This window comes from Urocampus carinirostris, chromosome 17 (genome assembly GCF_059441175.1).
Source record: "Urocampus carinirostris isolate Australia breed hairy pipefish chromosome 17, RoL_Ucar_1.0, whole genome shotgun sequence".
NCBI classification, from domain to species: Eukaryota; Metazoa; Chordata; class Actinopteri; order Syngnathiformes; family Syngnathidae; genus Urocampus; species Urocampus carinirostris.
Genome location: NC_142365.1, coordinates 16133935 through 16160661, shown reverse-complemented (window position 1 = coordinate 16160661; position 26727 = coordinate 16133935). Strand labels below are relative to the sequence as shown.

Below are 26727 nucleotides of genomic sequence, written 5' to 3'. Positions count from 1 at the left end.
TCTAACCCCGCTTGAGAACGATAGAAGATGGAGAGAAAGGAAAAAAGCGTAAATAATTCAAGCCAAATCAGTTGACTCCATGGCTTGGGCTAGTCAGTGTGTGCAATTGGATTCTTTTGGAAACTCTTGGGAGAGACGAAGAGGACGAAGAAGTTATTTGGGCTTTAAAAAAAACAAAATAAAATCTTTATTATTATTATTTTTTTTTTAAATAAAACACTTTTGTTGCCTGAAGATCATGATGCTACCATGCTGGTTCAATTGCTAGGGCTGATGTCTCTTATTTATGCTGCCAATTGTAAGTACATTCAATTTTTACATTTAAAAATTGGGTTTGCATTGTCAATGAACAATTCAATTTTTTCAGTGGTAACATTTCGGTTACATCAAGAAGGTCAAACTCATTTTGACCAAAATGTAGAAAAAGCACTCTCGCGGGGGCCGGAATAGTAGTTTAAAGAGAAGAAAAGAGAGAGGAAGGGGAGGAAAATGGAAAGAGAAAGAAATATAAAAAAAGAGAACGAGAAAGAAAGACCAAGAAAAAAAGAGAAATAGAATAAGAAAGAGAGAGGCAAATGGATAGAGAGGAAGAGGGAGAGGAAGAGATAGCCCATGAGATAAAGAAAGTGATAAAGACAAAGGAGAGGACTATAATGAGTGAGGCAAAGGGATAGAGAGAGGGGGAGGGAGAAAGAGAATAAGAGATTGAGAAATACAAAAAGAAAAAAAAGACAGAGACAGAAATAGAATCAAAGAGAGGGAAATTGGGAGGGAGAGGAAAAAGATGGGTGAAAATAGAAAACGAGAGGGGGGAGAAAGAGTGTAAGAGATAGAGAGAGAAATGAATATAAGAGAAGATATAAATATAAAACGAAAGAGAACATGAGAGAAAGCAATATAAAAAAAGAGAAGAAGAAACAGATGAAGAGAGAGAGCAAGATAGAGATGAAGAAAGGGAGAGAGAGAGATGACGAAAGAGAAAGAGATGACGAGAGTGAGAGATGATGAAAGAGAGAGAGAGAGATGAAGAAAGAGCGAGTCAGAGATGAAGAAAGAAACAGATGAACAAGAAAAAAAGGAAAAAAATGAGAGAAAGCAACATAAAAAAGAGAAAAAGAAACAGATGAAGAGAGACAGAGAGCAAGATAGAAATGAAGAAAGGGAGATAGAGAGATGACAAAAGAGTGAGACAGAGATGAAGAAAGAAAGAGATGAAGAAAGAAAGAGAGATGAAGAAAGAAAAAAAGAAAAAAAAAGAGAAAGAGAAATAGAAAACTCAGGAGCAGGATAAATTTAAAGTCGTTTACAAATACAAAGTGTTGCATTATAGCAATATTTATACATCCAAAATGGCGAACCTCTAGCGTAGGCACGTCAGATTGTGCTTCGCCAACTTTTGGGCAAAAAAGAAAAAGAAAATGTTTATTCTGCTTTGCGACCATTTCAAGACCTTTGTGCTCGTCTTCCTCCAGCGCAGTCCCTAAACGGCGAGGTCGTGTACAAGGAGTCTGCCGTGTTCGGCGTCTTGGGCAAAGCCGTCATCCTCCAGTGCGGCTCCACCTTGCCTGACATGTTCTTATGGAGTTTCACCAAACCCGGTACAGACACTTTAGAGTCGGTCGTTTACGATTTGGGCCGAGGAGCCAAAATCCAGAAACTGGCAGAAGCGCTCGGGAAGGTGGCGACCATTTTGGACAGCGCTGACGTCAGCATTGATCAACTTCCGGTGGCCGCGCAAGGCTTGTACACTTGCCAGGCTTTTTACAATATGGACGCCTCACCTGTCGTCTATTACTACTACGTGCGCCTCACGGTAAGAGGTAAGGCGTCCAGGAATTGTGGAGCGAAGAAGGTGAGGGTTTATTTTGATGCCTTATCCAAGGGAACGCATGACGGCGATCCCTATCTAAGGTTCGTCGGAGTTCTTTGCTGCTACCTAGCGGTCAAATGCAGTACAGTGTTCCTGTACTTATCATTTGCGTTGGATAAAAACATGAATAAAGTCAAACAATTTAAACAAATTTGCTGTTATATCCCGTTTTAGTTAGACACATTCGATTCACCCAGGCGTAAATTGAGAAAAAATGTATAGAGCAAGGGTCACTCTGAGACCTACTTTGTGTTACTAACTAATTTGGCGCAAAGGGCAACCATTTTGATATGCAGGGTGTTCCAAAATATTGAACACATTTTGACATGGAATATCTTAGAATCTATTAAAGGAACAGTTCGTGATATTTGGTGCCTTCTAGTGGTACAAAAACTTCCATTCAGTAGAATTATCAGTTTGTAATACTAAACTGAGCAGGGGTTTGAACAATTTTATTGACACTTTTAACAGCAATTAAACACATTCACAATTTCCTTATATCATTTTCTAACAATATGAGGTTTGAACAATTTTTATCGACACTTTTGACAGCAATTAAATACATTCACAATTTCATTATATCATAATCTAACAATATGAGATTTGAACAATTTTCATCGACACTTTTAACAGCAGTTAACCAATGTGTACAGGGCAATACTATTGTGCAGGGGCACAGCTCTGTCTTTTGTTATTTTGTAAATACTGAAGGTTTTTAGCTCAAGTGACCGCAACAAATATTAAAGAGATAAGTTTATGGTATACTGAATGGTTTAGTCATCTTGAAGATGCAGTGTTTTACTTTCGTACCCTTCTCCCAAACAATCTCTTGTTCAAATTGCTAAACTACCCCCTGAAATTCGATCTGCAACATCAGTGGAAATGTTTAAATCTAAGCGTAAAACACACTTCTACTCTATAGCATATGAATAACCTATACTTTATGTTGATAATATGTGTATCATGTAGGTTTTAGATGAGGGGATGGTGTCATGATAGTCTGTAATAATAGTTTGCAATAGTCTTTGATCTGTGCAGCCCTTTGAGACTCCTTGTGATTAAGGGCTATACAAATAAACATGACTTGACTTGACTTAAAAGAAAACATTAATTTGAATACTAGACAAAAATACCAATTTTTATGAAAAATCATAAGATGAGAAAGAAGTATTATTTTACACAGTGGAATCCCTACCAAGAAGTCATTGCCATGTGTGTCTTAAATCTTGCTTATATGCCGTATTCTTTGACACTGGTTTTCGTTCGCATTAGACAATACAGTGCCATCAAATATTACACCCTTGGGCTTGAAGAACATAAAAACACATCCGGTAACTTCAGGAAGCTTGTAATCTAAATTTTTACATGAAATATTCAGAGATGTTTAATTTTAGCTCAATTGGTCACATGACACACATCAGGCCGATGGTCAAATTCTTCCCGAATGTGTCCCAGGATTGCTTTGTCAATGGTTGCAACAGCTTCTGCTATTCATGCCTTCAGCTCGTCCACGTCTCATGGAATAGGGGGCACATAGACCAATCCTTTCACAAATCCCCACAAAAACAAATCACATGGTGTGAGGTATGGAAATCTGAGTGTCCAGGACATGAGATTGTGATCATTCTGACCAGACCATCCATCTGCCTGGCAGTGTTGTGCTCTGAACCTGACTAACCCTGAAGCTCCAGTGTGGTAGCGGCCCATCCTGTTGGAAAAAGAGAAGACTAGACTCTTTCTCCCTCAATTTTCTACTAACAGTTTTCCACTTTGTCAAGGTGTGTCTCACTGTTGACTGTTGCTCTTTCAAAGAAGAATGGTCCTAGGACAGCTTTCTTCGACATAGCACAAAACACTACCACCTCTGAGGAATCTCGCTGCTCCTCAAAAAGTTCGTATGGACTCTCAGCACCTTATATGCGAGTGTTATGCTTGTTGACTTTGCTCTTTACATGGATAGTTGCGGTGGCACGGCAGCGCAGTGGTTAGCGCTTGTGCGACACAGTTCTGAAGTCATGAGATCGAACCTTCCTGTGTGGAGTTTGCATGTTCTCCCCGTGCTTGTGTGGGTTTCCTCCGGGCACTCCGGTTCCCTGCCACATACCAAAAACATGCAGTTCAGGTTAATTGGCCAATCCAAATTGTTCCTAGGTGTGAATGAGTGAGTGAGATGTCTTTCTCTGTGTACCCTGCGACTGGCTGGCAACTGGTTTAGGGTGTCCCCTGCCCACTGCCCGAATATAGATGGGATGGACTCCAGCACCCCTGCGACCTTACTGAGGATAAGCGGTGCAGATGGATGGATGACATGGATAGTCGCCTCATGGGTAAAACAAGCCGGTCGTCAAATCCGTCATTTTCAATCTTCTGTTTCATTCCAAAGCAAAAGTAACAACAAGCTGGTTTGTCAGTGTCCTTCAACTGTTCAACTAACTGTAGCTCGTGTCTTCTTTAGACACGCAAAGGGTTGTTAGAGGACACTAAAGTACCATACTGGCTCTTGTGATCCATTTACGAGGTCTCTATGAATTAACTATGGACTTCCTCTCTGATGGCTCCTTTCCGTATTTTCTTCAAAACGCACGTTGAACAACAGTCCATGACTGAGTTTTTGCAAATTCAAGCACACAAAAAGGCCTTTTATGGGTGATTGAACACTGATGATGGGTCTGAAAAGAAATTAAAAAGTCAATACCCTTACCTTTAAGAACTTTATTAGCTTTAAAATGATACAACTTTTATCTCACTACCAGTCATAGTAAATGAGAAATGGGGACTTCAAATGTGGCCAAGACATTTGGAACACCCTTTTAATTTATAAAATAACGTTGTTATTACAATGTGTCACTGTGTTATTACCAGTTTTTACCTATTAGAGTTGCGTTCGCTGTAATACGGAGAAGTGGATCCCAAAGAAGTGGACACAGAAATAAGATTTAGAAAATGATTTTTTTATAGAGAAGTGGGTAGAACAAGACCACAAAAGTTTCTGAATTTGCAAACATTAAAGGAGTCAAGGTTACATCAAAGTGGACTTTGCGACTCATCCCTGCAATAAGGTTAACACAAACTAAGTCAAACAAAAACGGGAAGTGACACAGAATGAGTATTTACAGGGAGATAGAACAATGACAAAGTCAAGTCATGTTTATTTGTATAGCCCTTAATCACAAAGAGTCTCAAAAGGCTGCACAGACCACAGATAATTGCAAACCACAGACTACTGTTACACCATCCCCTGATCTAGAACCTACATGAGTGCAAGGAAAAACTCAAAAATACGCCTAGTCGGCGAGACTATGGATTACGGGAGTTAAGAAAGCTTGTTATGTTGGCAATGAGCAAGAGTGAATAATAATCCTGGAATGCAGTGGAGGTTGCGTATGCTCTTATGTACTTCCTAGACTTATTATTATTATTATTACTCGAGTGCCAATCAAGCAATTGTGTTATCTACATTACAGTACTTCTATATAATTTTGGTGATGGTTAGATAATTTTGTACTGATCATTTTGTAAGTAGCTCGCATGGTGAAAAAGTGTGAGCACACCCTGGTAAGGTTTATCCAGTTTCTGGACAGATTTAAAGTATTCGAAAGAGCTTTCAGTGTTTGGATTATCTCAAGTGGCAAATCTGAAGGCTGACAGATGAGCTCGTGACCTTTGCACCGGCTGCCCATCTTGAGCTTAGAATCTGAGACGGGAGATTAAAAAATATCTGGCTCAAAACACTACAATACTCTGAAAATGTATTATAATGGTTGGGGGTGGGTTCAAAGGGACATTGGGGACTTGTCTGGGAGCCAAAATGTGGTTCTTTTAGTTTTTTGTTTTTGTTTTGTTTACTTTTTTTTTTTAACAAAAAGACAGGATCATTGGGAAAGGTCAGAACATAGTTGTTTTTGTTGTTAATTTTTGACGGATTTGAGGCTGTTGGGTGATTTTTTTCCTCTTTCCCAGGTCTGGTAAGCAAGCCATGCCCAAGAAATTACAAATACAGAGAAATGCGCAATTAAAATGACATTTAAATGATTTGGATGTACTCAATATTTTATGAAAAATCTGTTTTTATAAGGGAGGATGCCACAAAGGGACACTAGGGACAACATACACGCCACCCTTTTTACATTTAAAAGCGATAAATTTTATTTGCATGCTCTATTTTTACGCGTGAAACACAAGCCGACTCCGATATATTAAAAAATACAAACGACATGTGCTCGTTTAAAACCAGAAGTGGGAAACTTTTACAGAAACTGAAATCTAATGCTATTGTTGGAGCAGTTTATTTATTAGAATTAGAATTGTCTTTATTTTTATTGATACCAACATTGTGATCTGCAAACTAAGTGGAACTGTTTAAATCTAGGTTTAAAACACACTTATATTCTATAGCCGATGAATTACCTATGTTTTATGTTGACGATGTCTCTGTATTGCAACATCCATTTTGGTCTGGTCATCCTGGAAGGGGGATTACCTTATGTGCGGTCCCACCTAAAGGTTTCTTCATTTTCCTCATGCTGAGGTTCTGAGTTTTTCCTTGCCCTCATGTAGGTTTTAGATCAGGGGATGGTGTAATAATAGTCCATTGTCTGTGATAGTCTGTGGTCTGTGCAGCTCTTTGAGGCCTCTTGTGATTAAGTGCTATACAAATAAACATGACTTGACTTGAAACATTAAATGCAACAAGATAAGACATGGCACTCCAGGGCAAAACATATAATAGACCTTAAAAAGAAACGGGATAATACACTATCAGTATAAAAAGGTCAAAAAAAGAATTACAACATCGTGCTTATTCATGCACAAAGGCTTAGTCTTGCTTCAAAACAAAGAAACCGTAGACCATAATACAGTACTAGTCTCGAGTCAAGATTATTTGTTTTTGTTGTAGTCCAATGAGTAAATGGGTATATAACCATGTAAATTGATAGTCTAACGCAAAAAGCGGTAGTCTAACGTGTAAAGTGGTAGTCTAATGTGTAAAGCGATAGTATAATGAGTAAATGGGTAGTCTTACGTATAAAGTCGGAGTCTAACGCGTAAGGCGGTAGTCTATCGCTTAAAGCGGTAGTCTAACAAGTCAATAGGTAGTCTTAACACGTAAAGCGGTAGTTTAACGAGTCAATTGATAGTTTAACAAGTAATGTTGTAGTCTAATGCATAAAGTGGTTGTCTAACGAGTAAACTGTCTAACGCGTAAAGTGGGAGCCCAACGCGTCAACCTTTTTTTTAAATTATCAGTACTTTTTAAGAACTTTTTGTCTAACTGTCCAAATTAAAAAGTCTGTTTTTTTTGCTAAAGATCAGAGGGTGTCTGTTTTTCTATTTTTCAAGGTGGTTTGTGGCTGTGAGTGATTTTTTTCAATGGCCATTCTTTTCCTTCCAGTTCCGGTGAGCAAGCCACACTTCCTGGCCAGCGACGATTCTCCGGTGGAAGGGTCCACCATTTTTCTGCAATGTGACCTGGACAGTGGGACAGGGCCCATCCAGTACACCTGGCACCATGAAAACCGGCAGGGAAACGTCTCCACCGTGGCTCAGGGCAACGCTAGCTTGGTCAACGTAACGCAAGTCAACCGAAACCACACGGGTTGGTTTCGCTGCGTGGCTAGCAACGCCGTCAACAGCGAGCGCTCGGATCAGATTTGGGTGGACGTTATCTGTGAGTAGAGAAATAAAGATGGTCACAATTCTATCCATTTATCCATCTACCTTGGTCATATCCCTCAAGAGGGGTGACTGACAGCAAGACAAACACATACAATAACCAAGAAAATAAAAAAGGGGAAAAAATAGCAAAAAACACACACAAACAATTTTGGACCATGGCCAACCCAAATGCCCAAACACCCAAACAAGTTAAGCACCTCGGCACCGAACTTGGTCATGCTTTCGTCCCTCCAGATGGAACGGGACAAAAGAAAGCGGCCATGTCACTCGGGTCAGGGTGACACAAAACACTCTTTTGTTCAAAAGCAGGACCCGACAGCTTTCACTGGTTTACCCCTGCCGCATCATACAGGTGCCCTGCCCATCCCTTAGAACGCATCCAAACGTCCCACTATCCTTTTACAACACCTTTCCACTCATTCCTATCACCAATAAACATTATCATGATTAGTGATTAGTGATGGGAATTCCCACTCTTTTCAGAGAAGCGGTCCTATTTGCTCAGCTCCCAAACTTTTTGTGTTTTAAACCAGTGGTCGGCAACCTATTCTGTTCTCTTTTTAATGTCTGACAATATTCTCGTAGCTCGACCCAATATTAACATTAGTAATAATAATTAGGCAACTAACGATAATTTTTAAAAAAAACGATGTTTTTTTTTTTATTACTCGATAACTTGGAAGGAGCATTTCGTTAGTATTTATCTATAAAAAATCATATCTTTTGATAGAATTGAGCTAAAGACTTGCTTTCATATAGTCAGAAATTTATGGCGGGCCATATGTTTGACATGCCTGTAATAGATGGATTGCTTTTCCACTGATGACAAATCGGTCTTTTCCCAGTCGGCCCGGACATCCCCCAGATCGACGTGACGCCGTTCACCGTGACCGAGCGCGGATACTCGGCTCTGGAGAGAGAAACGGTGTCGCTGCAGTGTCAGGCCCAGTCCAACCCGCCCAGCCAGTACCTTTGGCTCTACAACAATTCTCAACTGCAACCGGGACCGAGGCTTACCATCGCCAAAGTCCTGCGCCTTCACACAGGCGACTACGCCTGCCTGGCGCAGAACACTTACCTCAACACGCGCTCCAAGAAGACCATCAGCCTCACCGTCTACTGTGAGTGACTAGTGCCAATGATTCGCTTCTGTCTCCACGCTAGCAGGAAAAAACGCTTCCTGTACCAATCTTTTCCATTTCCCATCTGTCTGAATTCCTTCTTGGTCCTCCTCGAAGCTTTCCAAAACACTCACAACACACACGCAGATGAATAAGGAGGCCCTCCAGCCCGGTTCTTCTATGGGACAGTCGGGGGACTTGTCAGGATCCTTCAGAAGGTACCCCGCTGTCATGTCACAGTCATGACGAGTGGCAAGGAAGGAGAGGAGCTTGCCATTTTCCCGTTTGAATTTTTGTATTTTCCTGCTAGATCGAGGTTCACCAACCGTTCTAGAACAGACGGTGAGCCCCGGGATACGGAATCCCTGCATTATGACAATTTACGCTTTACGGTGTGGAATGAGATGTTTTTTAAGCCCGTCATTACAGCATTTTCCCTACTGATAAGTTTAAACTTCAGTAGACACTCAAAATAAAGAAAGAAGATGTCACTTGGTTTTGTACTTGCAAGGAGGACAGGAATTCTAACCTGTTCGAGAGGCCCTCCCCTGAGCCCTTTCTTTTAATTACATAGCCTTACAAAAGCAGATTTGCCCTAAAGGATGTCCTAATCAAAAACAGCAAAATAATTGGGCGATAAAAACAAGGATGTAATACTAAAAACAACAAACAAAAGTGCGTAAGGAAAGTCAAAATCAGGAAATCTCCTTTGCAGGTGTCCAATATTAAAAACAGAATAAACTTCCCACCCACCTTACCACATAAACAAAAAATTGTTAATTTGTGTCGAACTAAAACTTTGCAATGTATGTCCCTAAGATGCCTCTCTCAGGCTCTCTGCTATTGGTCCACGCCATATCAAAAGCGAGTGTGCTACTGGTTGGTGTCGCGGTGAAATGAAAATGAAGATATGGGTTTGGCTGAATTAGCTCCCACAATTACTTTCTCTCTTTTCATGTGTAAATACTTTGCGAGTTGGCCGGTGATCCAATACTTTTTTTCTAAAGGGAGAAGCAAAAACATTACTTGCAAAGAAGCTACGCAAATGCCTACCAAGCGCTTCGTTTTGCTATTGTGCTAATGCGAATGTCAATGCTAACAGGGAATTAGCAGTAATTATCTTATTCAAGACATTGAATTTTCGGCATCTTTTTTTTTTCCCCCACATATATTATGAAACGAGTTTGTATTTTTAAGCTACCGGTCCCAAGAATTTCAGTGATGCCAAAGGCAGAATCAAAAATATGTTAACCATGGATACGAAGCTTGTAATGATCATATACAAAATGGCACACGCACCGTTACCCTCGCAAAGTCACATGGCTGAACCAATTGACAATTGTGATGACAAAAAAACTGATTAATAAGGTAATTAAAGCAAGCAGGCCCTCTCGGTCCACCACTGCTATTTTAATTTCACTATTATTTTTTTAGCGCAACAAGATGTACAATTACAATTCAACATGTATTGTGCTTTTTGTTTGACAAGTGAATATGCAAATAGGCTCCACTTTAAGTGGTTGTCCATGTGCGTGTGTGTTCAGAAACAAACAACAAAAAATTAAATGAAAAGCAACATCATCAGGCACACATCTAGGAAAGCAAACATTTTAAGCTTTTGAATTATTATTTAAGGGAAGACATTTTAGGAAAAATTGCGCCACCACTGCTGTAAAGACTGCTATTTTGTTATTTTTTTCTATTTTTTTATTTTGGATGCCGGGGTTCCCCGCTATATGACAATTTGCTATCCCCACCTCACAATGGATTCATGATGTATCCCGTGGCTCTACTGTATTCTTCTCTATGAACATGGCTTGCTAACTCCACACATCCTCAGCTGCCCTGTTACGGAATTTCTTCTCTTTTCAGATGCCCCAGCCGGCTCTCCTTCTTGCTCGGTGGAGCCCGCCCTCAACCACACCTCCCTTCAACTACTTTGCTCATGGCCTGGAGGTTTCCCCCCGGCTTATGTGGGCTGGGGTGAAAAAGCCGAGGCGGATCATAGCGAGGTTTTGCTAATGTCCCAAGAATTGGATGGAAACAGCAGTTCCTTCACGTGCACGGGATCCCACCAGGCTCTCAACCAATCGGTTGAGTGCCACACTCAGGCGTGTGAGTACCGTTCGTAAATGATGTCTTGGGAGTTCCCCTTTCAGGATCTTCAAATGCAGGGCTGGGCGCGTTACCGAAAAAAAGTAATTGGTTACTGTTACCAGTGCTGGGAGTAACATATTCCGCATAACGCATTACAAAGGAACGCGCCCCTGAATGTCCTTTTTTTCACAGACGGTAGACAGGATCAGACCAACCCTCACCCACGTGCAAATTCATGATACAATTTAATCACTTTAAATAATTGAATTAAATCTATCAAAGGATACATGTTTTGACATAATTTCATCATTTTTGATGACATTGCAAACAGGTAATATTTCAATAAGTTTTTGTTGTATGGAAACTCAGATGAACGGAGCCGCAAATAAATGAATGAGGAAATCCCCCTTCCAGCATGACCAGGCTGCAATGGGTGTTGCAATAACAAATAAAACATTATATTGTCAACATAAAATATAGGTTATTCATATGCTATAGAATACAAGTGTGCTTTAACAGAACTACTTTTCAAATGCAGTGACTGGTAAAGGTTAATAATTACTAGTTTTCTGTAACGCGGCCAACACTGGGCAACGCTGTCCTGATGTATGTTTCCTCGCCAGATCTCCCCCCTTCAGAGCCGGTGTGTTTCGCGTACATGATCAGCAGCAATCAAGATCTGATGTTGACATGCTCCTGGGACGGGGGAGCCCCCAATGCCCTGGTGTGGTGGCAGGGACCTCTGGGCCTGGCCACACCCAAGGAAGAGAATGCCAACGTCCTCAGCATTCGCTATGGCACTGCACATGGCGGACAACCTTACGTGTGCCATGCCAAACATCCCCTTCTGGCCCAGATCAAAACCTGCAGGCTTACTTTGGGTCGGTTGGCAAAGTCATGCATTTGCACTGTAAATAATGTAGAAATAATTTCCAACATTTAATCCCGAAAATATCATTTTAAGGTGGCTAAGTCACTTTTTATGTAGTTCACATGCTAAAAAAGAGTGAACACCTCTGAATTAACGAATGTACCATAAAGTCCGGACTACAGAGCGCTCCTGATTAAAATCAGCATGTCTAAATTTAAGGAAATAAATCAAAACTTTGTTTTTGTACAAGCCACATCGCATTTTAAGCCACAGGTGTAAACAGCCGTATAAATGAACAAGTTCACGTCCATTTCTCATATTTTAAAAAGATCCACGGGGAAATGTCTGGTCCAGAAAAGTAACACAAGGTGCCGTGATTAAGACACTTGTTTGTGGACTGTGTCGGCAGCGGTCACTGTCAATTTATCCTTCTCGACCGAAAACTGTAATATCATATGACGCAGTTATCAGTCCGATAACTGTCAGCCCGATAATTATCATGTACTCTACCTTCATTAGCAAATAGATTTTGCATTTATAATGATTTTTATGTAGTTATAACAATACTTGGTCTCCTCTCTATCACTTGTCATGTGCGCAAGGGATGGGAGAGCTTAAGATATGTTGCATGGCTCAACATGTGTAAACGCTGCTGTGATTGTACATGTTTCTGAATTTTATTCAGTACAATTTATTGAGTTGTTTTGAAAATGTTTTTGTTTTATTTTTGTGTATCTGTTAATCCCAATTTCATCGATATTGAATGCTGCGGTGTATAAATAAGATTAAACAGTGTGGACACGCTCTACTAACAATGTCTTAATCGTTTCACAATGTGTTACTTTTCTGTACTGATTCTGCCAACCCCATTATCTTGGCTGTGGTTTTTGCTGGACAGTGGGTAGGGACAGTTGGAATCTCTTTCATCCATTAATGCGAGTCACAAGGCATTTTGTTACCTAAGGGAGTCATGGTTGCCCTTGCCATATTCTCGTCTTTCACTGAATTTCTTGACTTTGACATTCAGAGCAATGGGCAGAAATCGCATCATCACGCCACGGGTCCTTGAGATGCTTTAATTAAACAGTCAGATTCCAACTGTGTTACTTTTCTGTAGTAGACATTTCTGCACTGATTTTTTTTAAATGTAAGATATGTTTAAGAAGAAGTTCATTTTTTAAGCCTGTTAAAGCCTATGGCCTAAAATTCAGTGCGACTTGCAAAAAAGAAAAGCTGAGTTTCTTCCTCCCTAAATTTGTTAATTGCGGGTGGGCTCTGTAGTCTGGTACTCACCGAAAAATGTGTCTCACTGAGTACAAAATTTTGAACTTCTCAAGTTTCTAAGTAGCTCACATGCTTTCCAGGTTTACCTTGTACTAGTGAGATGTTTTCCCTTTTGTTCTGAATTTCAGAGGCCCCCGTGTTGCTGACCCAGCGTCGAGTAGTATCGGCGTACGAGGGGGCTGACGTGCAGCTCTCCTGCAACCTGAGGGCCAACTACCTCCCCAGCAGCCGCATTAGCTGGTTCAACAACCGCGGTTGGGATGTCCGAGACACGTCTAAATATGCCCTGCTTCGGACGTCGGCCTGGGCCAACCTGACGGTGCGAAACGCAGACCACAGCCAAGACAGCGGCGAATATCGTTGCACCTCGCGTAATGCTGTGGGTGGAGCACACCTCAACGTCACTCTGCTGGTTAAGAGTAAGCATCTCCAGATTATTTTCTTGTGGCAGTCAGTTTATGGCTCGTTACTGTAAAAAGTAATTAGCTACTGTTACTAGTTACTTCATTTAAAAAGTAATTCCGTTACCCGCCGGATTACTGACACACAAAAGTAGTGTTGTGGCTTAACTGTAAGTCAGCAGCTTTGGAACTGACAACAGACATCTGGCAGGATGTTATGAGGTAATATTGATACCAAAAAAATCACAAGTTGTTGACTAAGCGAGTCGATTCCGGGAAAAAACACTTTGGAATCCGAGAAAAGCATCACGTGATCTTGTTGAAGACAGTATAAATGCCAGAGTCTCTCGGATGGACTTCGAACGTGGCTTAAATGAATGTGGCTGAATAAAGGACGTTCCCTCTCTGTCACATTTCTGTCTCTGCGTATATTTTGGGGCAACGCCAAACGACGTCCTCTACAAAAGTAGCTTGCTACTCTGAATATAACTATCTAGTTACAAATTACCGAATCGACTCGAATAGAAACTGAACCCTAAAACTGCTTTAAAATAGCCCACAATAAAATAAAAAGAAGAAAACGTGTACACCAACCTGTGGAAGTTCTGAACCTTTATATTTCCTGGCTTGTGCAATCTTAAAAGCTTGGAAACTGACATTTAGACAAGACAGTCCATACTAATTTTGTCTATGGCAGGGGTGTCAAACTCTTTTTAACCCTGGGGCCACACGACAGAACAAACATTCTCTGGGGGGCCGGAGTAGTAGATTAGAGAGAAAGAAAAAGAGAGAAAAAGGAAAAGGAGAAAGAGAGGGAGAGAAAAAGAGGGAGGGTGGGACAAAGAAAGAGAGAAAGAGAGGAAGAGAGAGAGAGAATATAGAGAGATAAGATAGAGAGAGCATGAAAAACAAAAGACAAATAGTGAACGGGGGGGTTAATACAGAGAGAGAGAGAGAGAAAGAAATCCAAAGAGAAAAAGAAAGAGAGGAGGGAACGAGAGAAGGGTAGAAAGAGAGAAAGAGAAAACAGGAAAAAGAAAGAGAGAAAAGAGAGAGTAAAAAGGAAAAGATAAAGAGCAAAATAAGGCATAAAGACACAGAGAGAGAAGGACACAAAAAGAAACAAAGAAAGAGAAAAGAGACAGAGAGTAAAAGAGAGAGAGACACTGAGTCAGAGAAAAATTGAGAAAAAGAAAGAGAGAGAGAGAGACAGAAAGAGAAATAAATACAAGTACAGCGTCTTTGTGAGAGGCACCTGGCTTTGGCAATATCAAGTGGACATATTTCAACCTGCATCTCGTTTTCCTCTTGCGCTTCTCTGAGCATTGTCCCGCGGATTCAATCCCTTAGGGGGCCTGAGCTGGCCCGCAGGCCGCCTGTTTGACACCCCTGGTCTATGGGCTTCAAACCACTCGAATATTTCATTGCTAAGTCCTTTTCAAAATGTTTCTCTTTTTCAGGCATGGAGTATTGCAAAAATAATTTCACAGAGAAAAAAGAACAAAATTCAGAATTGTTTACCATAAATTATGTGTTTATGTCTGCCCCTCTTTCCCATTGATTTGATGCTCCTGTATAAGCCAAGCCCCCCTCGCCACGTGCTGCCTACCATTCGCTACTGGTGACTCAAAAGCAAATATATGCATACAAGCTAACCCTCTAATATGAATATTTTATCTGATAGTTGTGAATACAGCTTGGATGTGAGCACAAACGGTAGGGAGAATATTAATAGGGAGAAATTCTTGCCCTCTGTGGTTGACACGGTGCCACCATAACTCTATTGAGTTTTTACTTTGTAGGTAAGCGTAAACTTGTCAACTCCACATTGATGACATGATTAGCCGTGTGTAATGCTGGTAGACTCACGATTCATTTACCTGTGGCACTGATTAGTTGGCATTGAAATTTGCGAACCGTGTTTAATTTGTAGCAGAGTAACGCACCATGTTGTAACAACGTTTGGGTAACAATTTTTTTAATACAGTCACAGTAATCGTTACAGAGAACAGTAATTGCATTCCAGGAACGTTACTCCCAACACGAATTATGACTAAATATGGACGGTGAAATATTTCAATATGACAACACAGTGGTTCCAACACCTCTCTTTTTCAGAGCACCCCATGCCACCCAACGCCACGCTGATCCGGGCTGTGTACGTGGGCCGCCTGCGCCACCAGGTGGAGCTGGAGTGGGAGATGGAGGATGCTGCCCAAACAGGCTGGACCGGATTTCTGGTGCAGCATCGATGGCTGAACCAGCAACCGGGTAGAAGAGAGACCGGCAACATGACGGACGAAGGCAGGATGAGTACAGCCATTTGGCATCAGGCCGTCATCCAGGATCATCAAGTCAGGATTCACACGGTGGGCGGGCTGACGCCCACCCTGAAATACCAGTTTCGGGTGGCGCCTTTCAACCACAGAACCGTTGGGTTTCCATCTGAAGCTAGAACACCAGGTAGAGTCAGAAGAACATACAAATCCTTAATTGTAATCCCAATTTAAACAGGCAAAATATGACAAAATTGTACATTTTTTTTGCATATATATATATATATATATATATATATATATATATATATATATATATATATATATTATTGGTATAAAGTGGGACCTCGCTACATTGCGGTTTGACGTTCGCGGATTCAGAGCTTCGCTGTCTGTAATGGTAAAAAAAAAAAAAAAAAAAAAATTCTTTTTGCTACCCTGAATATAACTATCTAGTTACACACGGTTAGCAGCCAGGCTAAATTCTTTTTTTTTTTTTTGAAGGTGCGCCGCTACTTCGCGGAATTTCACTTATCGCGGGTGGTTTTGGTCCCCATTAACCGCGATAACCGAGGTCTTACTGTATTCCAATTCCAAATGAATGTATTTTGAAGACGGCACGTTTTGTCTTTGTCATCTTGAGCTGTGACATCATGGGAGGAACACCAGTAGCGTAGCAAGCCAGTCGCCACAATGTTTTCAAGTTAATTTGCGAAAGTGTTTAAGCGGAGTTTTGTTAGTTTTTTTTTAGGAGAATTCCTAGGGTTTGTGTCCTAGGTATATGCAGTAATGGTACAACAAAGGGCGAGCAGCCAAAAAGGGGAAAACCTTTTGGCTGCCCGCCAAAAAACTACAAGGAGAGAGGTCAACTGGGGTTAACCGGATTAACAAAAGGCAGACAGTTTTGACAGAAAAAATGCAAGGCTGGCCGATCAAAAACACGCAGGCTAACCAGAAGCCAACAGCAAACAACAGCAACGGTTACAAATGCGAAGCCGGATGGGAATAAACAAACCAAGGAACACAGCAAAACCAGCGCTAACGCCATGCTTGCCAATCAAAAAACACACGGTTAGCAGCCAGGCTAACCAGGAACCAACAAAAAAAAATTGGACCATAAACCACAGCGGCATTACGTTCAGCCCGGCTCTTTAAGAGAGAGAAGCAGAAGGACAAAGAAGAACAATGACGGGTGGATAATGAAAAAATTAAAAAGTCAGACTGAGAAACACCCGGCCTCACCCGAACCTAATTAATGACCTTTTAGACCCAACCTGCCCCAAATTGTAAGATCTTACCTCTGCTTTTCATATTGTGGATTAGCCACAGAACAAGTATGTCAAAATAAGATTTTAAGCATATATATTCCTCATTAGAATATTTATGGTAGCCACAGTGTAATCTGGTTGTGGCTCCCTTCTCTACCTCACCGTAAATTGACTATTTTTGGAATTTCTAAAGCAGCAGTATTATCTCAACTTGGTCGTGTATCGTCTACCTCTTCATAATATGCGCAAGGCACCTGAGAGCGCAGCAGAGATAAGATTTAAAGCATTTATGTTCCTCATCAAAAAAAAAAATCGACTTTCTATTGAAGTAGTAGCACAACTTGGTCGTATCTCCCCTTTACCTCTTTGTAAAGCGCACGAGGCATTGGAGAGCTTGGCCATAACCATGGTTGGGGAGGGTTCCTTTAACTGGATTACTTTCAATTACTTTTGGATTACTCCAATACCAAATATGCTAATAAAAGACAAAAAAAACTAAATATGAATAAAATTACTAAATTTTGTGCAGGCTTGGGGAGTAACGGAATACATGGAACGGCAAAAATAATGTTGGCAAGCTGTTTGGATTTATTTTCATTCTGTTTCTGTCGCATTTTATGTTAGTTTTGCCGGAGATCAAAGCCAGGAGAGAAAGCTTAGCACGTGTTGTGAGTCAAGTCAAGTCAAGTCAAGTCAAGTCATTTTTATTTGTATAGCCCCAAATCACGAAGAGTCTCAAAGGGCTTCACAGATTGTTACACTATATTACACAAACTATTTTCAACCGACAAGAGGAGTAGGTTATTCGTATGCAATGGAGTAGAAGTGAGTTTTAAGTTTAGATTTAAACATTTCCACTGAGGTTGCAGATCGAATCTCAGGGGGAAGAGCATTCCACAGCACCGGTGCCCGGATGGAGAACGCTCTCGAACCAGCAGAAGACTTCTTTGCTCTCGGGATCATCAGAAGACCAGCACTCTCAGATCGTAGGCTTCGGACCGGGACATAGTGGCAGATCAGATCTGAAAGATAAGAGGGAGCAAGTCCATGTATGATTTTGTACAATACTAAGAGAACTTTGAAGTCACATCTTTGGCTAACTGGGAGCCAATGCAGGTTAGCCAAAATCGGTGTTATGTGATCGTACTTTTTTGTCCTGGTTAAGAGCCTCGCTGCGGCATTTTGTACTAGCTGAAGAGACTTGATTCTGGACTTCGGGAGACCGGAGAGTAGTGCATTGCAGTAATCGAGACGGGAGGTAACAAATGCATGAATTATTGTTTCCGCATCAGACTGAGACAGTATTGAACGGATTTTAGCAATGTTGCGAAGATGGAAGAAGGCAGTTCTAGTAATTTGCTTTACATGCATCTCAAAGGATAGATCAGGGTCAAATATGACACCTAAATTTTTAACTGATTCACTCTGTGTGATGTGACATTTGTCAATGTTCACAGCAGTTTTTGAGAATAAGTCCCGGCATTTAGAAGGACCAATGACTAACATTTCAGTCTTTTCAGAGTTAAGACGCAAGAAATTGAGTGACATCCACTCTTTTATCTCAGTGAGACAGGCCTCCAAATTTCCACAGTTTAGTGTGGAAGATTCCTCCAACGGAAGATATAGTTGAGTGTCGTCTGCATAGCAATGGAAGCTGATATTGTACTTGCGAATAATATCACCTAATGGAAGCATGTAAATGTTGAAAAGTAGGGGGCCGAGCACTGAACCCTGCGGAACACCGCAGGTAACATTAAAGGGCTCAGATGTCGTTTCACCATATTTAACACAGTGTGTCCTATCTGAGAGGTAGGATTTGAACCACGAGAGGACAGCTCCTGAGAGACCAATCAATTTTTCCAACCGTTCTAGTAGGATATTGTGGCGCACTGTGTCAAAAGCAGCACTAAGATCCAGCAGCAGCAAAAGTGATGAAGCGCCAGAATCCATTGACATTAGGAGATCATTTGTTACCTTGATCAGAGCTGTCTCAGTAGAGTGGTTAGCCCTGAATCCTGATTGCATGGATTCAAAAAGGTTATTCTCCGATATGAAAGCATTCAGCTGCTGTGCCACTACTCTTTCGAGTACTTTAGAGAGGAAAGGTAGGTTTGACACAGGTCTGTAATTACTTAATATTTCTGGATCAAGGTTGGGTCGTTTCAGTGTGGGTTTAATAACGGCGGACTTAAAAGCTGCTGGAACTACACCTGAGGAGAGTGATGTATTTATAATATTTAGAACTGAAGGCCCAAGGACGCTAAAAAGACTTTTAATAAGTGAACCTGGGAGCGGGTCGAACTGGCAAGTTGTCGGTTTGGCCGCATTCACCACTTGTTTGAGATCATCAAGTGACAGTTCACTAAAACCGGCCATTTTCCCAGGGCAGCCACCCTGTCGTGCATCTGTAAATTTCAGTCCTTTAATACGTGTGGTACTAACAATATCTTTTGCAATTTCTTCCTGTATGCATTGAATCTTCTTAGTGAAGAAGACCATTAAGTCCTGAGCAGAGTGTGTCGAACTGTCTGCGATAGGCTGTTGCCTTGTAAGCGATGCTACAGTGTCAAAAAGGGCTTTGGGGTTGTTCTTTTGAGACGCAATCACCTTCGAAAGGTAGGCCGATTTTGCAGAGGCAAGGGCCGCTTTATACTTTAACAAGCTGTCACACCAGGTTTGATGGAAAACCTCAAGCTTGGTAGCGCGCCATTTTCTCTCCCATTTCCTGCATTCTTTTTTAAGGGTTCTAGTTTCATCAGTAAACCAAGGTGTGCGTCTTTTAGGACGTGATTTTAGTTTTATGGGCGCTATTGAATCCAGCACACTAGTCAGGGTGGTATTGAACTCATTCATGAGTGAGTCAATCGAGCCATTGTATTTAGGAAAGGACGCAACTGCTCCAGGAAGGAGTTCAAAGAGCTCAGAAACTGTGCCAGTGCTTATATTGCGTCCGCTAAATCCCTCAGCTTTATTAACTCTACATTTAGTTAGCACCTCAAATGTCACTAAATAATGATCAGAGATAACAGTAGTACACGGTAGCACCATAATGTTTGAGGTTAAAACTCCTCGAGTCAGAATCAAGTCTAGCGTGTTCCCATTTTTATGGGTTGGCAAGTCAACCAGTTGAGTAAAACCAAATGCATCAATTAGAGAACTAAACGCAATAGTAAGTGAACTGTGTGGGGAGTTCATATGAATGTTAAAGTCTCCCATAATTATAATGTTGTCTGCATAGGTTACTAGTTCAGACAAAAGTTCAGCAAATTCGTCTAAGAAAGTTGTGTATGGCCCAGGTGCACGATAGATAGTTATTACATCAATTGACAATTGAGGGGACCGCATCACAAGAGCCTCAAACGTTTTGTAATTATTAGAGGTACGTGTATTAAATTTGAGCGATTTTTCAGAGATTAGCGCAACACCACCACCCCTTTTCAGCGTGCGTGCTATATGACTACTCTCGTAGTCTGGGGGAGAGGCATAATTTAGCGCTAAGCGCTCATCCGGGCGTAACCACGTTTCACAAAGACCCATACAGTTAAGTTTATAATCACGAATAATGTTATCAACAAGTAAAGCTTTTGGAGCAAGCATTATTTTATTCATATTTAGTTTCTTTTGTCTTTTATTAGTATATTTGGTATTGGAGTAATCCAAAAGTAATTGAAAGTAATCCAGTTAAAGTAACCCTACCCAACCCTGGCCATAACTGGTCGCATGGCTCAGGCTTTTGTCATTGTATTAGCTTCCGACATTCCATATGATTTCTTATGGTGCTAACATTCCTTTTTTTTTTTGTTATCCACTCAGGTGAAAGACTCGAGCTGAAATCACACACAAGCACATGAAACTTTCTTCCTTTTTTCTTTTTCTGTTAATTTCCTCCTGCTTTGCATGGCTGATTCTTTTCTAAGCCACTGCTGATTTGATTGTAGACCTTTAATGTCATAATGAATCATATGTTGAAATGACAATTTTGACTCACACTATCTTAACAAGAAGTCACATTTACCAAAAACGACTAACTACCCTTGTTAGCATGCATTCCGAAACTACTAACTTCAGCATACAAACGTTTTACAAATAGTATAAAAACTCACCTTATTTATTCAGAACACAACAAGAAACCTTTTAAGTACCATTGAGATTGATGTTTTTTTTTCCAGAGGCTATGCTAGCGAAACCCAGCAAATCGAGGCGAATGCTAGTGACTTGCTAATGACTTGCTTACATAGTAAGAAAATGTAACAGCAAGCTCGGTCTATAATTTCTCAGTAGTTGTGTGATCGGGCCCAAAATTATTCCCAAAAAGCGCCATGAATACAATATTTTCAAGTACTATATTTTCCAGACTATAAGGTGCACCTAAAACGCCCAATCGGCCAGAAATTTCAAAGTGCGCCTTATTGTATCCCGCAAAATACGGTGCATAAGATTAGAAATGCATACAATATGTATGTGCATTACTACATGAGGTTTTACAGTTTCCTGCCGTATTTGTGCAATTTGCGATCAGTCAAAAAACATCGCTTCTCGTAATTGCAAAGCATTGTATGCAAAGGGAATCGAGGATGGGTCATGGCGGTGAGAGACTTAACCGCTATCATCACACCATTTTTCTCACAGTGCCAGAAACTAATGTTAAACAATAGAGAAAATAGAAATTTCATCCTAAAAGATATAAGCGCAAAGTCCGATACACCAAAGAGATACAAATAAAGAGATACAGAGAGGGAGCAAGAGAGAGAAGAAATAGAGGGACCGAATAAAAGAGAATAAAAGAGAGATACAAAAGAGAGAACAAGAGAAAGGAAAAAAGAGGGTGGGAGAATAAATGAAAGAGAGAACTAGAGAGAAGGGAAAAAGACAGTGAGAGAATGATAGAGACACAGAGAGACAAAGAGAGAAGAAATAGAGTGATACTGAGAGGGAGCAAGAGAAAGAGAGAAGAAAGAGACTGAATGAAATATAGAATAAAAGAGAGATAAAGAGAGATAGAGCAGGACAGTGAAATGGAGAAAGACAGAGAAAAAAAAGAGGAAAAACAAGAGAATGAAAAACACAAAGAGAGAGATAAAAACACCTGCCCATCAGTTTTTGCCCTTGCGTTGAAGCGCAGATTTGAGTTTTTTGTGCCTTCATAAATGAAATCAACATTTCAAACGGGTCTTTTGTATTTCCATGGGTTTTCTCTTGTGTAATATCAGAATCGGTTTGATGATCTGAAACCTCTGTGAGTGATCAATAATCAGAAATTGGACAAAGACTTTTACATGGCACTTTAGTACGTCAAATCCGGTATTTACATGGGCAATTTCAACGGATGTGTTGCAGCCGAGCCGCGCTCCAACAACTTACCGGCCGTGATCGGCGCGGCCATCGGGGGAATGCTTTTTGCCGCCATCGTTACGGCGCTGCTGCTGCTCTACATTTTCCGCAACCGCAACAACAGTCCTCGTGAGTCCCGCTTCCACTCTTTCCTTCTTGCCGAGTGTGCCGATTCTCAATTTTTGACTCTCTTTGGCAGGACTACACGACATGCTGTTCGGCCTGTGAGTGAACGCGGCGTCAAAGTCGAAAAGTCGGATCGATGGATGATAGGATTGTCTTGTTTTCCTCCTGAAGGCGGCACAGCCAGTCCAGGGAGAACATCAACTTCCCAGAAGACGAGGCAGTAGATGGACCGGAAACCGCCAGCTCTACCGGCCCAGGCAAGTCTAGTCCAATTTGTCTAGCCCTATTTCTTTGTCGAGCTTTGAAGTCCCCTTTGCTTATCGAGCCCCTAAGTCGAGTCCCATTTCTATATCCATCCCACTAGTCAAATCCCATTTATTTGTCGAGCCCAACCTTTTCGATGTGGCGTGCCACTTTCAAAAGTCCTTGTAAATCAGGGTGCCACCCAAGATTAATGACTCGCACAATCATTTTTTTATATCCAACAGAGCTGGCATTTTACCCCAGTCCACGTGCATATTTAATGAAATCGTGTAACTGACCAATTTTATCTCCACTATTCTTGTTCATCAACAAACTAGAAAATTACTGTGAGCAACAAAAGGCCTGTCGACATCCATGACTTCAACCATTCTTCATCAACAATGAACTACAATCAAAAAAACAAGTGATGGACAGCTACCATACCATTCATCAATAAAATTGTATTTCAAAACATGAAACACACACACACCTTTAACATATTCGCCATCAGTAAATGGTTTTCCGTGCTTTGCCATGCAGTGAGCAATCTGATAGCTTGCTTTACTGGTGGCGTTTTTAGCAGTGACAAAGGTTCTCAGGGTATGTGTTTGTTTGCCGTACCTGGACACAGAGCGTTTTAATGTCTCCGCCTTTCCAGACTCGTCCTTGAATTCATGTTCATGTTTCGTCTCGTAATGACGTTTAACACTTGACGTGCGAGGTACGATGCTCTCGAGGCATAATGCACAAACAACACGGTCATTTTTTGCACAAAACCTCAGTGATCTGTCCATGCTGGCTGAAAAGAATGAGATTTTTTCGCTGGAGGAGCTGTCGTGATTCGTTCATTTATCGCGCGCTGGTGTTTCTGTGGGAGGGTTAAAACACCGATCTCTCCACCTCTTTGAGGCACCGTGCAGACACAAGCTCACACACAGAGCAAGGGGGGATGAGGGGCGCGACTGTAGAGCCACTAAACATCACAGCGTGCAATGAAAATGTCTAAATTTCAAGTAAAAATGCGCATTTAAAAAAAAAGATATTACTTTGACGTGCGCTCGCGTGCCACTGGTTAACCCCTCGGGTGCCAATGCTGGCATGCGTGTCATAGGTTGCTGACCCCTGGTCTGGCACCTAGGTCCCATTTCTTTGTCCAATGCCCAAATGCATTCATAGAGCCTTTATCATTTATTTTTCGCCTATCTGCGTTTATTTTAACTTTAGCAACACATTAGGAAGCATGAATGGGGGGAGTTAGTGTTTAAATACTCGTCCCTTCGGGTTTTTGTTTAGAAAATGGTAAAAGTAAGAAAAGGCCTGTCTCAAACAAAGTCTAAACACCAGCACTTAGCCCCAAAAAGATTAAATAAAGAAGAGTTTTTTCTTCAATGCATGTTTAGTACTTGAGGAGTGAGCTGACTGAGGTTGCGATCCCGAATTGAAGCCAGGAGATGGCGGCAGAGAGTAACAAAGTTTTAAATTCTGGACAGCACATTTACGTCAAGTCATTTTTATTTTAATCACAAAGAGAGTTAAATTGATTTAAATCGCATTAGTGTTCTTAGTTGAGTTCTTAAAAGGAACAAGCATTTAGTGTAGATGGATCCAATCGCCCTGGTTTTCTAGTTGTATTTTTTCCACCTATTTGAAGGGCAAAAGCTAGAATTGATGAAAGTTTGATTAGTGTTTGGTTTAAAAAACTTGTACACTGTACATCTGATTAGCTTTTCAAATTATTCAAACTCAAATATTCCCATGGGAGGAGTCGGCACCCCAGCTTGTGAAAAGAACTTCAGAAGACAGAACTTCAGGAGATAGGAGAATGAGAGGGACAATCGAAAAGGAGGCTCGAGGAAGCCTCGAGCGACAATAATTCGCCTTATTCTTACCCCAAAATGTACCCCCCTCTGGAGGAAAACAGATTGTGACCAGGACAATTCAGACATAGCCACCTAAGGGCGCCCTTTCTCTCTTTCACTTTACTGCTCTTTGAATGAGTTTTTAAATCCTGGCTTATACTTCAGGCACATTTGCTGATCTAAATTTTTTTCTCCAGGTCTAAGAATACCCCGGGCGGCTTCCCCCTTGACCACAGCCGGCCAAGCTCCGCCCACGGGGCAAGCCCCGCCTTCGGAAGACACCGAACCCGTCAATGTCACCATCACCGTCCAGGCAGCGGGATCCTCATAGAGCAAGTTGCAATGCTAACTCTTCTTACAATTTGAGTTGCTTCTATGATCGTAGCTCAAATTGCTCACATAACAAGTGAATGGTCCCAATATGAAATAACTAAAAACGAATTAATCCGGTCCCGTCCTCCCAAAAGATTCCAAGTAAACAGCTGTAAAACACATTTTCCAGATTATTGAAAACTCATTCAAATTGTAGTTAAGCATACAAAAATTAGATTAGATAAATATTATTATATAAAATGCAAGTTTATTATAAGCGCCGTAAGAAAAGTGTGCACGTGCTGTCACGAAGATTACATACTTGTTGAAGGATTTTATATTTTATCTATTTGACTATAAGGGATTTTATACAAGTTACATGTATTGAATGCAATGAAGATTTTTCACAGAGGAGGCTTAAGGTCAATGACAGGTCGCGCCGTTCCGAATGCGAATGATTTGTTTAGTTCTGTTGTTAACAGGAATCTGATGGAGAAAGCCAGACGCACAAGGACGTCAGGCATTGTTTTGATAAGCGCTTTGCTGATATGAGTTTTCTTTAGACATTGCGACGCCTTTCGGCGAGAAGGTGGTGAAGCTGGCACCTGACCTGCCCCATGGGAGGAGTCGGCACCCCAGCTTGTGAAAAGAACTTCAGAAGACAGAACTTCAGGAGATGGGAGAATGAGAGGGACAATCGAAAAGGAGGCTCGAGGAGCCTCGAGCGACAATAATTCGTCTAATTCGATGGGATTCACTCAGTTAAATACTTTAAGAAAATAAATCTGCCCATATTTTCCCCAAAAAGAAAAGAGCATGCATTGTTGGGTAAATGAAGGTTATGTTTGGTTAATGGAGTCAGATAACTCATTCGAATAATTTGAAAAACGATACATTTTTAATGTATTCAATGCCTAACACTGTCAACTTATACATTTTTCCCGTACTTTATACATTTTATACTGAGGTTTTTTTTTCAATTACATCTCGTCTTGCCCTTTTCAGCTTTTATCCTGATCGTCTCTGTCACTGGAGGCAAACAAAAACATCATTTTAGATTGCTAAAATTGTTGCAGAACTCTCAATAGTCTGTCTTGCTGAGTAAATAGGTGCCGCGTTGTGTTTGTAAGGTTCATCATCACTTATTAAGGAGTATTTTCAATCATTAATAAGCAGAACCAATAGCAGGGGTTGACAGGTATGAGATTGAGAGACTTTTGAGGATACGTAAGCACTTACTCTACATTTAAGGTTACTGTAACTTTACATGAAAGTTCAAAGAAAACATTGGAACCAGCTCATTCTGGCGGTGAGCAGTCAAAAGTGTTGAGTGGTCTTTAATGGTAGCCCGTGGGACTGCTCGTGATCTAGATTTTCCTTTTGTATAGCGAGGTAGAATTGTTTTTAAAAACAAAAAAACAAGTATACCAAAATGATCATGTTAGGGGTTGCTCGTATAAAGAAGTACCACTGAAAAAAAATCTACAATATTGGCTAAGTTTTGAAACGGAATATGTTCCGGGTTGGTGGTTGAGGTCCGAATTGATTTTTCCAATGAAAAATAACTTATCCTATGAATGTGTTCTGGCCTGGATGAAGGATCCACTTATTTGGGGGAAAAAATATCTATCTAACCGGCAATCAAGTCCTCATCATATACTGTACATGTATATAATACTGGTATTATTAACAGGGTTGGGTAGGGTTACTTTACCTTGATTACTTTCAATTACTTTTGGATTACTCCAATACCAAATATGCTAATAAAAGACAAAAGAAACTAAATAGGAATAAAATGATGACTCACAACACGTGGTAAGCTTTCTCTCCTGGCTTTGATCTCTTTGATCTCCGGCAAAACGAACATATAATGCGACAGAAACAAAATGAAAATAAATCCAAACAGCTTGCCAGCATCATTCGTGCCGTTCCATGTGTTCCGTTACTCCCCAAGCCTGCACAAAATTTTGTCATTTTATTCATATTTAGTTT

General features: G+C 40.9%; 1 protein-coding gene across 1 annotated transcript; it reads left to right on the top strand.

The window, feature by feature from the left end:
• Nucleotides 1-249: 249 nt before the first annotated feature.
• vsig10l2 (V-set and immunoglobulin domain containing 10 like 2) lies at nucleotides 250-24754 on the top strand. Its single transcript, XM_088321681.1, has 12 exons — nucleotides 250-298; nucleotides 1449-1820; nucleotides 7263-7538; nucleotides 8392-8667; nucleotides 10540-10782; nucleotides 11388-11645; nucleotides 13048-13338; nucleotides 15439-15783; nucleotides 22202-22324; nucleotides 22395-22419; nucleotides 22493-22578; nucleotides 24621-24754. Exons 1-12 carry the CDS (start codon nucleotides 250-252, stop codon nucleotides 24752-24754), a joined length of 2478 nt encoding a protein of 825 aa, XP_088177807.1.
• Nucleotides 24755-26727: the final 1973 nt, after the last annotated feature.